At 33.6% G+C, this 15,310-nt stretch overlaps 1 protein-coding gene across 1 annotated transcript in view; it reads right to left on the bottom strand.

Moving 5' to 3' along the window:
* Positions 1-10,760: 10,760 nt before the first annotated feature.
* Positions 10,761-15,310, bottom strand: part of LOC106467061 (SOSS complex subunit C-like) — a 13,263-nt gene continuing 8,713 nt past the window's right edge. The window contains exons 2-5 of the mRNA XM_013927376.2: positions 14,438-14,519; positions 13,405-13,441; positions 11,649-11,708; positions 10,761-11,019 (exon numbers count right to left, since the gene is read on the bottom strand). Coding sequence (XP_013782830.1) covers positions 10,921-11,019; positions 11,649-11,708; positions 13,405-13,441; positions 14,438-14,519 — 278 coding nt within the window. The 3' untranslated portion in view covers positions 10,761-10,920. The remainder of the gene's footprint in view (positions 11,020-11,648; positions 11,709-13,404; positions 13,442-14,437; positions 14,520-15,310) is intronic.

The raw sequence follows: 15,310 nt of genomic DNA, 5'->3' as shown, positions 1-15,310 counted from the left end.
ACAAGTGATACTGGTGAACTAACTACTCGTTCGAAAATGGTCCGTGTGTTGTCACGCTGTTCGAACTGATAAACACGACTGTCCTTCCACAAACAAACATACGAAATGTTTTTACTCAACATTTTAATGAATAACACTTTATCATGCTGTCATGAACATTTTGCAATAAATCTTTATTTCAATGTATTGATTTTAAAGGAAAATGTCAATGGAAATTCTCACTAATATTTTAGTATTAAAATTTTATGAAATTTATATTTCAATGCTTTGAGATAAGCATTTCGCTATGAGCCTTTACTTCTGTGTTTGTTATTTATTAACTTTATGGGAAAAGATATGTGGCAGCTTCATACAAAACATTTTAGGAAATACAATTTTTAAATAAATAATAATTTTTAATACTTCAATGAAATTGAATATTTTAGCAATTCAGCTGCTTTATACTTTATTGTATAAAATTAAAATTGTGACATAGCAAATCAAGTTTGCCTTATTTTTTTCATAGAGCTTGTAGTGGCACCATAAGACTCCAGTTCTATATTTTCATCATTTGTCCATTCATAATAACAATTGCGATCTATACAATGACCTGATTCTATGAAGTCTTTAATCTCAACATCATTTATGCAACAAATATGTTACAGTCACACAAAATAATTAAGTCAGTTTAGTCCATATCCAATAGTTTTGTTCTGAAAAGTTCTTTCAAAAGGGCAAATGTTTTCTCTATAACAACACCTGACAATATCTTCTTTTTGTCTAATCAAAACCACCTAAACCTTTCCAGAATGACTCATTTGTTTGGATCCACATCAAGATGACGAGCTGGCTCATGTGATAGATGTTAATAATAAAATTATTCTTATTTTAAATCCTTTTCCAAATAATCAATGGGAATTTGTTTTTAAAAGGAGCATAAAATATTCCAAATTGCCTAATAACTACATTATAGCAAGTAGTTGTTTTCTTGCATCAACAGTATTCTAGCCAACATATATGTTGAGATTTTAGACAGTACATGTTTTAATGATGACTCAAACGTAAGCTTTTGGAAGTATTATCACCGTAATGATTTACTATATCTTCTGTATAGTGTCAAACGAATACTTGAGCGTTCATTTGATGTATTACTTATCTCTTGTTACTTCATTTTACATTGACTCAGTTAAGTAAAATATTTAGTTACACTTGATGTCTTGAAAGAATCTCTTGTTCTTTAGCAGACCTATCTGGTAGCTCAAATGAATATTCAATTCATCTGAATATAAAATAACCTTACTTCAGACAGAGAAGGAAACTCACGAGAAAAACAATATTAGGTTAATTATATTCTCAAGTGATCACAGTCTCTTACAGACTAAAAACCTACACTTAGGGATGAAAGAAAAGTTCTAAAAAATCTTTGCATTGTTTAAAGATGAGCAGAAATGTTTGAATATTTTGTGTCATTATCAAGTAAAATAATGAGACTGGACAATGTGAACAAAGAAAAAAAAAACACTTCATTATAACAAACAAAAGGCAAAGTGTGAGTGCTTATGCAGACAGAAACATAGCCAATTTTACTGAAATATGTTTAGCTCCACAGCTTTCTTTCTCTTAAAATCAACTTCCTTTGAAATAAACACGAAGATATCTAGTATGATCTTCTCTCCATGATCTCTTAGTAGAACTAGCTAAAGAAAGTGCACCTGAATTCAACAGGTGAAATTCACTTTCATTGTCCAGTCGACAAATTCCCCACTTGACCTTTGTCCTTTCTGCTGTTACATTTAGTCCACATCAACTCGGCCAGCAAAGGATATTAATGTCAGTCCTTTCAACCTGGATGCTATATATTACTGCAATAACCTCTCGAGCAGAATATATATTATTTACTACAGTTTGCTTGGTTTATTTTGAATTTCGCACAAAGCTACATGAGTGCCGTTTGTGAAAGACTTGAGGGAAGGCAGCTAGTCATCACCACCCACCACCAACTCATAGGCTACTCTTTTATTAAGGAATAGTGGGATTGACCATCACATTATAAAAGGCTGAAAAGGCGAGCATGTTTGGTGGAATGTGGATTCGATTCTATGGATTGCGAGATGAGCATCTGGCCAGGCCTACCTACTACTGAGCACAAACAACTAGAACAAGTTAGCTTAACGACTTTTTGAAGCATATTTTAATGGTAAAACTGGATGGAGACAAACTAAACGAAAAATGTGATTATTGGTTATGATAAGATAAAAACTTTCATTTAGCATTTAAGTCTGTTGGTTAGGACAAACATAACCAACCATTCATGGAAATGGAGCTACAATAAGCACTGTAATGGATGTGGAAATAAATCTCTCCCATCTTTCTATCTTGCAGTTAATGTGGATGCAAAAGACTTTTCATAAGGCTTAGTAATCTGTTTCTTAAACCATAAGAAGGTTATAAAGCATCCTAGTTGTAAGCCCATTGCTTTAACTAGCCACCCTTGTAAGGAAATAGAAAGAATCATTCACACTCTTGTTTGGTTCCTTTGATCAAATAACCATCTATCCATCACAGAACGTGGCTGTTACATGGCAGAGATCTTTCACTGAGTGCCTGGTCTGACTTGATTGTAAGCCACTGTTAAACATGATCATCTAGTCTCAGTATCTTCTTTCCTTTTTAACATGGAAAAGGTATATCCCACACTTTGGAAGTAGCTTAATATTAGGCTCATCAAGTCAGCCAGGCATGCAACATAAAAGCTTCAGTCATAACAAAATACCAGTCACTTGTGAGAACTGAAATTACCAATTTGTATGACATATAACATATATGCTGGTGAAGCATGATCTGTATATTGCTTTTTGGTAGTTTGTGTGATATTAGACCACAATCATATTGTATTGCAGTGGGGTAGATATGTGAAATAATACAAAGCAAGTGTGCACTGTTCAACAAAAGCATGAAATGTGGCAGGATGCTAGATAAATATTCACTAAGGATACAGTGATGCAGTGGGGTAGAAATGTGACATAATATGAAGCAAGTGTGCACTGTTCAATAAATTCATGAAATGTGGCAGGATGCTAGATAAATATACACTCAACACAGAGTGATGCAGTGGGGTAAATATGTGATATAATATAAAGCAAGTGTTTGCTGTTCAATAAAAGCATGGAATGTGGCAGGATGCTAAATAAATATACACTAAACATTTTCTAGTGGAGGAAGCCAAACTGAATTAATCCTATTATGATAGTCATCTTCAATTTTAAAATGGCCATCACTGACATACCCAATTTCTTAAATTCTAAACCAATGGTCACACCCACATACTTGTAGCAGAGGGAGTTTGATTAGAATACTTTTAATGGATTAGTCATCTTGTGTTTCAAGATGACCATCAATTGCAACCAGTATTGGTCATATCAAACTTAATGATGGATATTACTCACCAAAGATACTAAAATGTTTGTTTTCTTTCAGTTTGTGAAGGAAATTCATAAAATCTTAAAGGGACAAAAAGGAGCTTATTAGCCCATCAAAGATATCCCTTCCAGCTCCCAACTATAACCACCCCCTTGCTACTTATGTATTTATTCAATCTTTTCTTGAACTCAGTTAAATTTTCTGCTCCCACCACCCTTGAAAGCAGCTCATTCCAAAAGCCAACCAACCACTCTGTTCGAAAAGTAATACTGTCTAAACTGCAGATGACTCCTGCACTGTCAAACTTTGAATTTATGATCCCTTGTCCTATTGTTTTCACTGCTAAACACAAAAAGGTTTGATGGATCTATATTATCAATACCCTTAATAATCTTAAACACCTCGATCAAATCCCCTCTGATCCTTCTCCTCTCCAAAGAAAACAAGATTAGAGAGTTTAGTTTCTCCTCATAGGACAATCCAACCATTCCAGGTATCATCCTAGTGTCTCTGAACCTTCTCCAACAGTTCAATATCCTTCTTGAGGAAGGGACCCCTAAACTATACACAGTACTCTAAATGAGGCCTTACAAGTGATCTATAGAGTGAAACAATAATATTCCTTGTCTTGTATTCAATATTTCTATAGGTGATACCCAAAATCATATTAGCCCTGTTGGTAGCTACAATGCACTGTTTAGATGACTTAAGTGACTTTTCGTTCACAATACTGAGATCTCTTTCTTCAACCATAGTATTTAATGTATTCCCATTTAAATTGTAACAATAATTTGAACTGTGAAAACCTATATGTATCACCTTACATTTTGGATAGTTAAACATCATCTACCATGTATTGGCTCAATGCACCAAATGATCTAAGTCTCCCTGTAAGTCTGCAGTATCTTTGATACAGTTAGCCACCCCAAAAATCATAATGTAATCTGCAAACTTCAAAATTTTGTTAGTCATTCCATAGTCAATATCATTAATATAAACCACAAACAGCAGAGGACCCAGCATTAGAGCCCTGAGGCACACTGCTTGTAACTGTGATCTATTCAGATCTAACTCCATTTATTATTACTCTCTGCTTTCTACTCTCCAGCCAATTTTCTATCCATTTCAATAACATTTTCCCCACACCCACAGATTTAATTTTTGCAACATGTCTTTTGTGAGGCACCTTATCAAATCCACAGTATTTCCTTCAACTCTTGCAGTAACATCCTCAAAGAATGTCAGATTTGTTAAACAAGATTTTCCCTTAGTGAAACCATGCTGGCTCTTTGACACTATATCAAACTGCTTTAAATAACTCTGCAATGCATCTTTAATTACACTCTCAAAAACTTTTCCAACTACTGATGTTAAACTAACTGGCCTATAATTGTCTGGACAATGTTTATTACCTCCTTTAAATATTGGACAAACATTAGCCAACTTCAAATTTTCTAATACTCTTCCACTACTCAATGACCTATAAAAAAATATTAGCTAGCTGTTCACAAATAAATCTTTAAGTTCCTTTAAAACTCTAGGATAGAAGTGGTTTGGTCTATAGGATTTATCAATATTTAAGTTTCCCAACTTTTCTCTTACAATTTCAGAACTTAAAATGATATATTTTACATCAGTATTTTCCCCTGAAATTTGGAATCGGGGTACTATTCTACCTCAATTCTACATGTAGTAAAATACCAAACCTAATAATGCAATAGTCACGTGTACATAAATATTCACCAACCACAACTCTGTCTATCATATTTACATCAGATGCTAACATTAAATCTATCTTACTTTTGTGTAGGTTCCATCAACACTATATCAACTGCTTTAAATGACTCTGCAATGCATCTTTAATCACACTCTCCACAAACTCATCTGAATCCCTGTGTGCTCCTATTTACTTCACATACTACTCTATCTACATCCCTAACTACAGAGTTACCTACAACTATAACTTCCCTGTCCTTTACACTATCATCCCTTGTGATCCCATCTGTTTCCTTTACCAGCTTCCCATCACTAGCAAGTGCATGGAACCGGTTGTTTAAACTAAACCCAAGCTCATCCTTGCCACTAAATGCATTATTTTCCAAGCTTTTAGCCCTATTTCTTTCTCAGCTCTCTTGAAATCTTGTATGCCAACTGTACCCTTTACGTGTAGAAGTTTAAGTTCTTCACTAAGCCTCACCACCACTTCAAACAATTTACATTTCTCCCTTTCCACCTCTGCAACTGTACCCAAAAAACCCTCCAACTTCTCCTCTAACCTGCACACCCTACAAATAAATTGTACATCCTGGCTATTAGCCTCCCTAAAAGTACATTTTAACCCAGAGTTTATTAAATAAAACACTCACCTGGTATCTATCACACTTTATCAACTGAGAACCCTTAATAGCTAGACTATTATTAATCACAGCTGATAATTATACTGACTGTAATTTTAAGTGTAAAGTGTAATGAAGTTAAGATTACATTTAACATGCTATTAGTATTACTATTAATACTAACATGTAACAAGTTGATCTAATAAATGCTCTGAGTACCTGACAAAGCTCAACACACATATGTTGGCAGTAGTAGTGGAGGTTCATAAATTTATAGTGGTGATGATTTTAGAAAGTAGCGGCTAAAACAGTTGATAATCTGATGGAATGACAAGTGAGAAGTATATGTTAGTACAAAGGCACCAACCCATCCCAACACAACAGTCTCTACCATGTCCTACAGGTTGCAGCAAGTGTATGATTTGCCAGGAGAATACTCCAAGCGATGTACTATGGTATTCTGCTTAGCATGTACAGAATAATGGGGTGTGGTTATTAAAGGTCAGTCCAGAACCTTATTAATTTTTGTCACTTAAGTTGTTTGCCTGTCAGTATAGCAAAATTAAACCCATACAGATAAGTGTTAGAGTACTTTAGTTGTGTGGGCTGATTTATAGTAAATCCAGACTCCGTAGAGCAAAGAAGCAAAAATATACAGTGGAGGGAGGATGTTGCTAACATGAAGGAGTGTAAAAAATACACCCATGGAAGTGACCTGTCACCAAGTAAATCAGCAAGTGAAACAGAATGTTTCTTCTGAGACAAAATTTATTCAATTCCCTTCCCTTTTTACATGGATAAACACGTTTGCCAGTCTGCTCTCCATTTACAAGACACTAATTTACTGTCCAAGCTTGATGCTGGAGATCTTGTAGCTAGTGTATGATCACATAAGTGGTCAGGGGAATGTGTATGAAGCATCAGTTCATCAGTAAAAGAAGAAGGCTTGAGGAATTCTTCTCAATACAAGAAGCACTACTGCAACACACAGAGAGATGCTGCCTATTCAGCCAGTTACATCTAGGTTCAGTCACTCATCTATGCTCCCAAGGAAGCATCTCCCAGTGAGTAGAGATGGAAAAGTAACAACCAAGGTGGTGGGCAGCCACCGTGATCTCTATCACCAGAAAAAGCAAAACCTTTCAGGAGCTACTGAAGTGTTGCTGTAAGAAGGACATTAGCAGAACTGTAAATGCAGCTAGGCTGACCTGAAATGCAAGGTATTCTGTAATTGCTGTGTCAAGTGCTCCCAAAAGTGACTTCATATGCAAATGTCACGCATTACAACTATTCAATTAATGCACAATATGCATTGATACCATACTGAATCATTTGTCAAGTGCCTAATAACATTGATATTGTATCTTAAGTTTATCAGAAAATTCAACTGTCATCATATTTTGCAGTAACCACACTGAATGTGATGATTTCACACAGAGTCCATTGATGGTGATTAAAGGATCCATGTGACTTAAAATGCAGCTCTAATAACTAAAACTTTATATTAACTTGTTAGTTAGCTATATTCAAAATCAGTTAAACTTGGTGGTCATTTGGAAATATGAAATGGCTGATACATTATAAGTGTCCTTATCAAAATCCCTGGCCACAAAAATGTGGGTATAGTTACATAACTCAATGTTCCATGTACCTTAGAAATGAGGTTTTGGATATATTAGTTGCTGATGATGGCCAGTTTGAAATCCAAGATGGTGGCCATAATATGTTTATTTTGGCTTGGCTGTCTCATTGAAATTGTTTAATACATATTTATCTAGTATCCTGCCAACTTTCATGTTTATATCAGAAAGTGCACAGTTGTTTTACATATCTGCCCCACTAATATCATATTATGGAAATTACTAACTTATAGATCAAACTTTGCCAACATAGGTAATATATATGTACCATATGAAGTTACCTCATGTCAGTGTTTTCCAAACTGTGGGATATGCCCCCTGGGAGGGGCATTTTGGTGGGACAGGCCAGTTAATATTTCACTACATTCAAATTATATTTCCTATAGATACTTACTTCTATAATAATAGCTTCCCTCGTTCATTACTGCCCTCTATATGCATAATTTTTCCCTCACCACTAGCCTTGAAACTACCACCTACCCTACGTTTCTACTTCGTTCAACTGCATTGTTACACGCATATAAGCATGTGACAACCCTCCATCAATAACAACACAATACACAACAAGGAAGGAGCACTTCTATTTTGGGAAACCAAGCTATTATGTGTGCATAACTAACACAATCAAGACCCGTCTCCCTAGGAACCAACATCTGAATGATGGTAGGAAGGTGTAATGCAATGTGGAGAGTCAACTCCAGTCCAAAACCATGGTGTATTGAGAATGTATCGTCCAGTTTGCAGTAAGAAGGGGTCCCAGCCCACTCACATGAGAGGACTTATGTTGGCTAGTTTAGCTCCAACCATCATCAGCTGCCCAGGTACCAACATCCAGGCAGTGGTAGAAAGGAGGGTTCTCAGCAGAAAGAGTGAACTGCATGTGATGGAAAAATCCAATCCAAAACCATATGGCACCTGGAATTGTATATCAGGTCTGCAGCAGGAGGATAGTCACACCAACCATCTACACTGAACACCACTACCATACTCTCAACTGAGTGGGATTAAGCACACTCAGAAGGAAGCCTCCAGCATCCCAGTTGCTAGGATCTGGTAAGTGGTAAGGAGTTCACTACTCCACTGCAAGAAAGGGGAAAATAGTACATGAGAGTCCAGAGGAACACAGCACCAGAGAAAGTGCAATGGGTGACTGCAAAAACCTATTTTTAAAAGTAGATCATTCCTCGGTTATTCAACTGAAGAAGTGGCAGGGTGGGCAGCAATCCCCTTATACTTTACTCATGCAAGTCCATGAGTGTATGATCCGGGACAGACATATTTATGATGCAAAATATCACAAGGAAGAACCCACTAGTGGTCTTGCAGAACATCCTATCTCAATGGTTGGCTTTATTGACCTTATTCGCCATACAGTGCATCACTTGCCACAGAGTGGGATCCACTACAGAATAGGAGAATGACCCTGTAAGAAAAAAAGAAAGAAATTAATAAATGTTCCAACTCACAGTTGAACTAATGCACGTAGTACAGCTACAGGTGTAATGCAATATTCAGATGAGGACGAAACAGCCACCCAATGGGGTATATGGGAAATCAATGTGATGGGAGTGGTCCACTTGCCAGCCTGGATGATTTCCCTCAAATGACTACAGAGATTGGCAGCCAGGTAAAGGCAAGATGTCTAATCTGATGTAAATATATAAATAAAAAAAATTAACATAAAGTTTCAACTTGATTGGGTTTTGAACTTTAGACTTCAATATTATAGTCGAGTGCTATAACCACTGTTGTATTATTTCCTAATCTTGTAATATCTTGCTTTAAACACGATGAGTAAAAAAATCCCAACTCACTCCAGACTAACCACTGAGCAAATTAAATTATACCAACAAAGGGAGCCTTATGAACAGAGTGGCCTTTATATATAGAGAAATATAGCACACTTCTTTGTTATTGTTTTAACTAACAGGGATACTTTCCAAAAGTGAAGAAAGTATGAATCAGCAATAAATTTCTTCTCTTGAATAATTGTTTATCACTTGTAATAGTGCTCTAAGTGACTAATAATATTTTCTATTATAGATAAAATCACATTACTGAAAATAAGTTTGCATTAAAGCTCACAAAACATATCAATGAAAATTTCTTACAAAACTAAATGACTGCTATAATCATAAGACAATAAGAAATTCCAAGTGTGGTATAGAATGGAAACTAAGTTTTTCATCTAACTTTGTTGTTACTGCAAGCTTCTCATATAACAGAAAATTTAAACTATGCAAGTTTCACAGTAAAGCAAGTGGAACTCTTGTTACTGTTATAACATATTGTCATCAGTTATGTAAGAGCAAACTCCTGCAATGTGTGGTCAGAACAAGGAAGAGTTATGGCTGCTCATGGCTAAAACATTAAATTGTATATCTAACTCCACAGTAGTGTTTCTACAAAAGTGTTCTCATTATACCTTTCTCTGATGTTCCTGTAAAGTTGTGTGGTCTACATTTGCCCTTGTTCCTTCACACACGCTTATTACAATGGATACTTTAGTTTTAGACAAAAATGAGTAATCCTGACTCTCCTGAGTGATCATGATTCATGATAGAAGAAGCAGTTCAATGACTAGCATAGAACATCTTTCTTATGAAGTGCAATTAATCTTTCATATAAACTACATATATGACTAAAATTTTGTTTCAATAAAAAATAACTGATGTATTTTTTAAAATATCACCACATGGTCTAAAAAAGCATCATTATAAATAAGTAATCTAAATTACCTTTTTTCACTTACAGGTAGTCAAGCAAACCTTCAGTAAAAGACTGAATATGTTCAAATTACTTTTTGTTACTATAGGTTAGGTTTTTAAAGCAATTTAAATACTCAAACAAACCAGTGGTCAAAAAATTAAGATGACATAATACAAATGGGCAAATCCTTAAAAAAGTGGCATTTACGACTTAAAGAAATGTTCTTTCTCAGATGACCAACCGATATACTTTAAGTGCTTATAGTTTCAACACTGACTGGTCATCAACTAATGAAAATAATATTGCCATATATTGATAATTTGATATTTTTTGCAAAATTAAATAATAGAGGTAAGATAAAAGAATCTATGAAATAAGTGAAACAATATTTTCTACCATGACTTTATTATACTATAAACAGGCATGGTTAAATGTGTTTTGAACATTTAATTTACAGAGCATTTAACAATGCTTTATTAAAAAAAAAATATTAAGTTCATATTTTCATACAAACCTTTCAAAGCTAAGTTTGAAATTATTGAATTATATGAAACATTTTAGACCACCAGCTTTTAACCAGAAGATGAGTGCACTACCACTACATCTTCAACTGTGAAAATGTAATGAAATGAACATAACATGAACTTTGCTTTAAAGAAAAGGTAACATTCGTAAATTACAGGATAAGTTTCATCTTTAATTGTTGCTTTGGTAGTAAAGAATACATTGCTCAGAAGAAATGTTTTTCATCAAAATCTGTTAGATGTTTCACTCCCACTGTTGTTAAACTTTGGCAGGACAGGCAAGATCAGGTTTCCAAATTATGATTCATAGTGTCACTGTTGTTTATCAAACCTTGGCAAGACAGGCAATATCAGGTTTCCAAATGATGATTCTTGAGTTATAAACCAACCTACAGAGTTGGCATGAGCATGCTAGAAAAGTAATGATGAACAGGAGCTCCAAAATCACACAACCTATATTATTTTATGCTATCAAAATGAGCTTTATAGAAATAAAAACTGTCAAAAAATACCCTAAGATATAGTTGTGTGTCATATAAAATATTTATACTCTGTTTCAAATTCGTAAGATGTAAAAATTTATGATAAATCAAATCAAATTGGGTTTGGATTTCAATGTTTACTATTACATAGCAAGCTTTCAACTTCTGTCTTACCCTTTGGCAAAAATGTAGCTAAAGATGACTCTAAAAGAGGACCTAAATTACTTTTTTTAAATTATTATCTTCAAAACAGAGAAATCAAAATTATATGATGTCATATGCAACACAGATATTTTACAATAAAATCCTGACAGATACCTTTTATATGTGAAAATTTATCAAACATAGTATAAAAAATACATGATTTTTTGTTCAGAGACAAGAGTTATAACATTAATGATTTTTACACAAGTATAAAGCCAGTACTCTGTATTGAATAGTGAAGTGAGTTCTGTAGAGCACATATAATACCAGTTTAGAAGTGAAATCTTCTTTACAGAAATGAAAGGAATGTTAGAACCACACAGCTGCATGAAAACATTGGTTTTCATTACTTACCTGAAGTGCTGTCCTCTGAGATGTAGATAAAGCATGTGCATCAACTGAGGACTGGGTAGTCTGAAAAATTCAAGCTTTTCGTAAAGTGATGCACTGCAGAACTCAATTCACACACAATATAAAGAAACTATTAGGAGAAAAATTGTGCTCTAGCTAGCTCAACACTATAAAAATTAGTCTATATTTAAAGAATAATTTTTACAAAAATTTTATTCTGAATGAAAATAATAGTTGCTAATGTAATTATGTTTTGTACTACAACAATTGTTATGGTGTGAACACCTTTGTCAAGCTGGCAAAACAGGATTGTAATTGAAAAGTTTTTTTTGATGTACAAAACTTGAAGATAGCTTTTATATGCAGAAACATCTGTTAGCTGAGTTCTTGCACAGATCTTAAAATATAACGTTGATAAATGGAAACATTGGCACATGTAGATATGTAGATCTTGAAAGTCAAGTTGTTCAAAAATAAAAATAGCATTGATAACTGGACCAATTGTTGGTTGAGATGTTGTAAAAGAAATATCTGCCGATGTTTCCATTTATCAACGTTATATTTTAAGATCTGTGCAAGAACTCAGCTAACAGATGTTTCTGCATATAAAAGCTATCTTAAAGATTATAATCAATTTACTTGCCATTAGACCTTAGTATTGGGTAGTGAGCCAATTATATTTTTTAACATTGTAATCTCCATATAGACCCTTAGAGATTTTCAAAATTAAAAGAGTGCATAATAATGGTATTTCAACTGAACCAATGTGCACCACATCCATTCCCAATAATGATCTCACTCAATCCAGAGATCATCACACCAGCTGTGACACAACACAGTATTGGTTGAAACACTATTTATATTAACAATATGTTGAAACATTTGTTATAATGTGAAAACCAGCCAGCTTCAAAATGCATTCACACCATAATGATTGTTGTTGTAACAAGTGGGTTGTATAAATTGTGTTCCAACCAATAATGTGTTGTGTCCCAGGTGATGCGATGAGCTCTGGACTAAGCAAAATGCACTGTCAGTAATGGATATGGTTTTATTATGCATTCTTCTAAGCCTTCAAAATCTCTAACTTCTATGGGACTAGATATAGATTACAGTGTTAAAAAATATAATAGGCCCAATACTAAGATCTAATGGCAAGTAAATTAATTATAATCATGCTTCAACAGCTTGAAAAAGGCATCCATGCCATAATAACTGTTGTTATAACAAATGGCTTATCAACTGTGTTTTAACCACTGTTGTATTTGTTGTGTTTTAACCAACCTGATGAGCTCTGGATTGAGAAAAACACACCATCAATAACAGATATAGCACACATAGTGTGATTGCAATACTATTATCATACACTCTTCTGATTCTTGAAAATCTCTAAGAGACTAAACATAAATTCCAGTTTTAAAAAATATACCAGGCCTGATACTAATTTCTAATGTCAATTAAATTAATTATGCTTTGTAGTGCTCATCTTGAAGATATAAGCCTAGGAAGTGAAATACTGTTTTCCATATGTATGTTCAAGGTTTTTTACGTGAAGTTCACAAATACTGTGTATTTCTAAACACAAATAATATGTGGACTCATTCATGCATGTTTTCATGACTGTGAAATATTGCCTTGCTAAGGTATGTTTTATACCTGTATATTAGCTTATGCAGATGCCAATGAAAGTTATTACTATAGTGTCAGAGGCATAACAATTACTGGATAATATTACACAGTACACGGTAAATTTACTTACAGTAGCAATGCCAATTGCTGGGGTTAAGGATCCAGGCCTGTAAAACAAAATTTACTCAGACACAAACAAAACAATAAGAAATGAAAGATAAAAAACATGCTCTTCTTACTCTCTAAAATTATAATACAATGCAATGGAAGTACCCAATTATTCAAACTTTTTAATAGCTAATAAGAACTTCAGAAGAAAAGTAATGTCTATAACAATACATCAACCACACCATATCTGTTATATCCACTGCTGATGAGGACCTTCTGTCTAATACCTTAGTTATTTAGGATGGCTGGAATATGATATAGTAGTGGTTGAGACAATGTTTATATTAACAAATTGGTTGACAAAAACAGTGACAGTGTTAATGGGATTAAGATTGTGAAATGTAATTTCATTTATGTCTGTCATTTATGTAAGGAGTTTTTTAATACTATATTATGTACTTATGTTAAGACTAAATATTATTTTATTTAAATATTGAAAATATATGGATATATTTAACATTCTTAATTAAGGTAACGTTGAATAAAAGAATAGAATATACCTTATGTGAACCTGAGAACAAGAATAATTTTCAATGTGAGAATAATTCAATAAAATTATTCTTCCATGCACCTCCACAATGTATATCTATTGACTGTACATTTTCAAACCAATTCATAAGTTTTTTTCTCAGGTGAGGAGAAGATTATATTTGAAAGCTTAAATAAATATTTGATGAGTTAGCTTAGCTAGTAGTATAATTTTATTTTATTGTGTAGGAATAGTTGGAAAATAGAAGTCCTTTTACATGCCTTACTGTAATATAATCTGATGTGAAATCTTTAAAAGAAAGTTGTATTTACATAACTGATTAACTGCAATTTTTCTGACACTTAAGAAAAGCTATACAATAATTGGTGGCACTAGACTTAATGCAGCTTCAATCTGATAGTTAATTTGAAAACAAAAAACACAATGCCCAACAAAACACTACTTTTTTATGTTTTTTCTTTAACTTGAAAAAACTAACATGACTTGATTTCAAAGTCTGACTTACAGTGTACTTGGCTGAACCTGTTTCAGTAAAAGCTGTTTTTTCTGCATTTGAAGTTCCTCCAAAATCTTCCTGTTTTGTTGTTCTAGATCAAATAAGAACTTTTAGCACAATATATGTACCATAGTTTTATTATATTCTTAATCTACTTTCATATGTTGTACAATCCATAACTAGTCCATTAACAATTTCAAAACACATTATGTATTAAAATATTTCAAGTTATATTAACCACAAATTTAAATGTTTTCATCTAGTGCAATATTTTAAGAAAACAAAAATATTTCAGAGATCAGGGGTGGATATAGTTTTTCAGTGCAAAACTACATACTCTCTGTCCACTGTAGAGAATCCAACCCCATATTTTAGTGTTATAAGTCTGAAACATACCATTGACTCATTGGGGGACTGGATGTAGGCGAAGAGTTTCTTTGTGTAATTTATAGTAATTTGAGAGTAGAAAATGAGATAAACTAGATGAAACAAATGCCCATTTTGATCACCTTTGTTTGTTGTTAAATGCAAAGCTATATAATGGGCTATCTGTGCTATGCCTACCTCATGTAATGAAACCCTTTTGTTTAGCATTAAAAGCTCTCAGACGCATTGCTGAGCCACTGGGAGGGTTATCACCTTGGAAATAAAATGGGAATAAATGAATATTAGTTTAAAATAATCATCATAAGTGTTAGCTAAATGATTAAGAGAATTTTTGTAAAAGTATTGTTTTTATTTCAAATTCGATGACGAGGAACCCACTTTGAGACTAATAATGGCTTGAATGGGTAATGAAGAAAAACTTTAATATAAGTTTAACATAACAGCAAATGTACAACGTTTCGACAAGGTTTTGTCATCATCAGGTACAAGTAATCT

The sequence above is a fragment of the Limulus polyphemus genome, unplaced genomic scaffold, assembly GCF_000517525.1.
Source record: "Limulus polyphemus unplaced genomic scaffold, Limulus_polyphemus-2.1.2 Scaffold2473, whole genome shotgun sequence".
NCBI lineage: Eukaryota > Metazoa > Arthropoda > Merostomata > Xiphosura > Limulidae > Limulus > Limulus polyphemus.
This window is presented reverse-complemented; position numbering and strand designations above follow the sequence as displayed.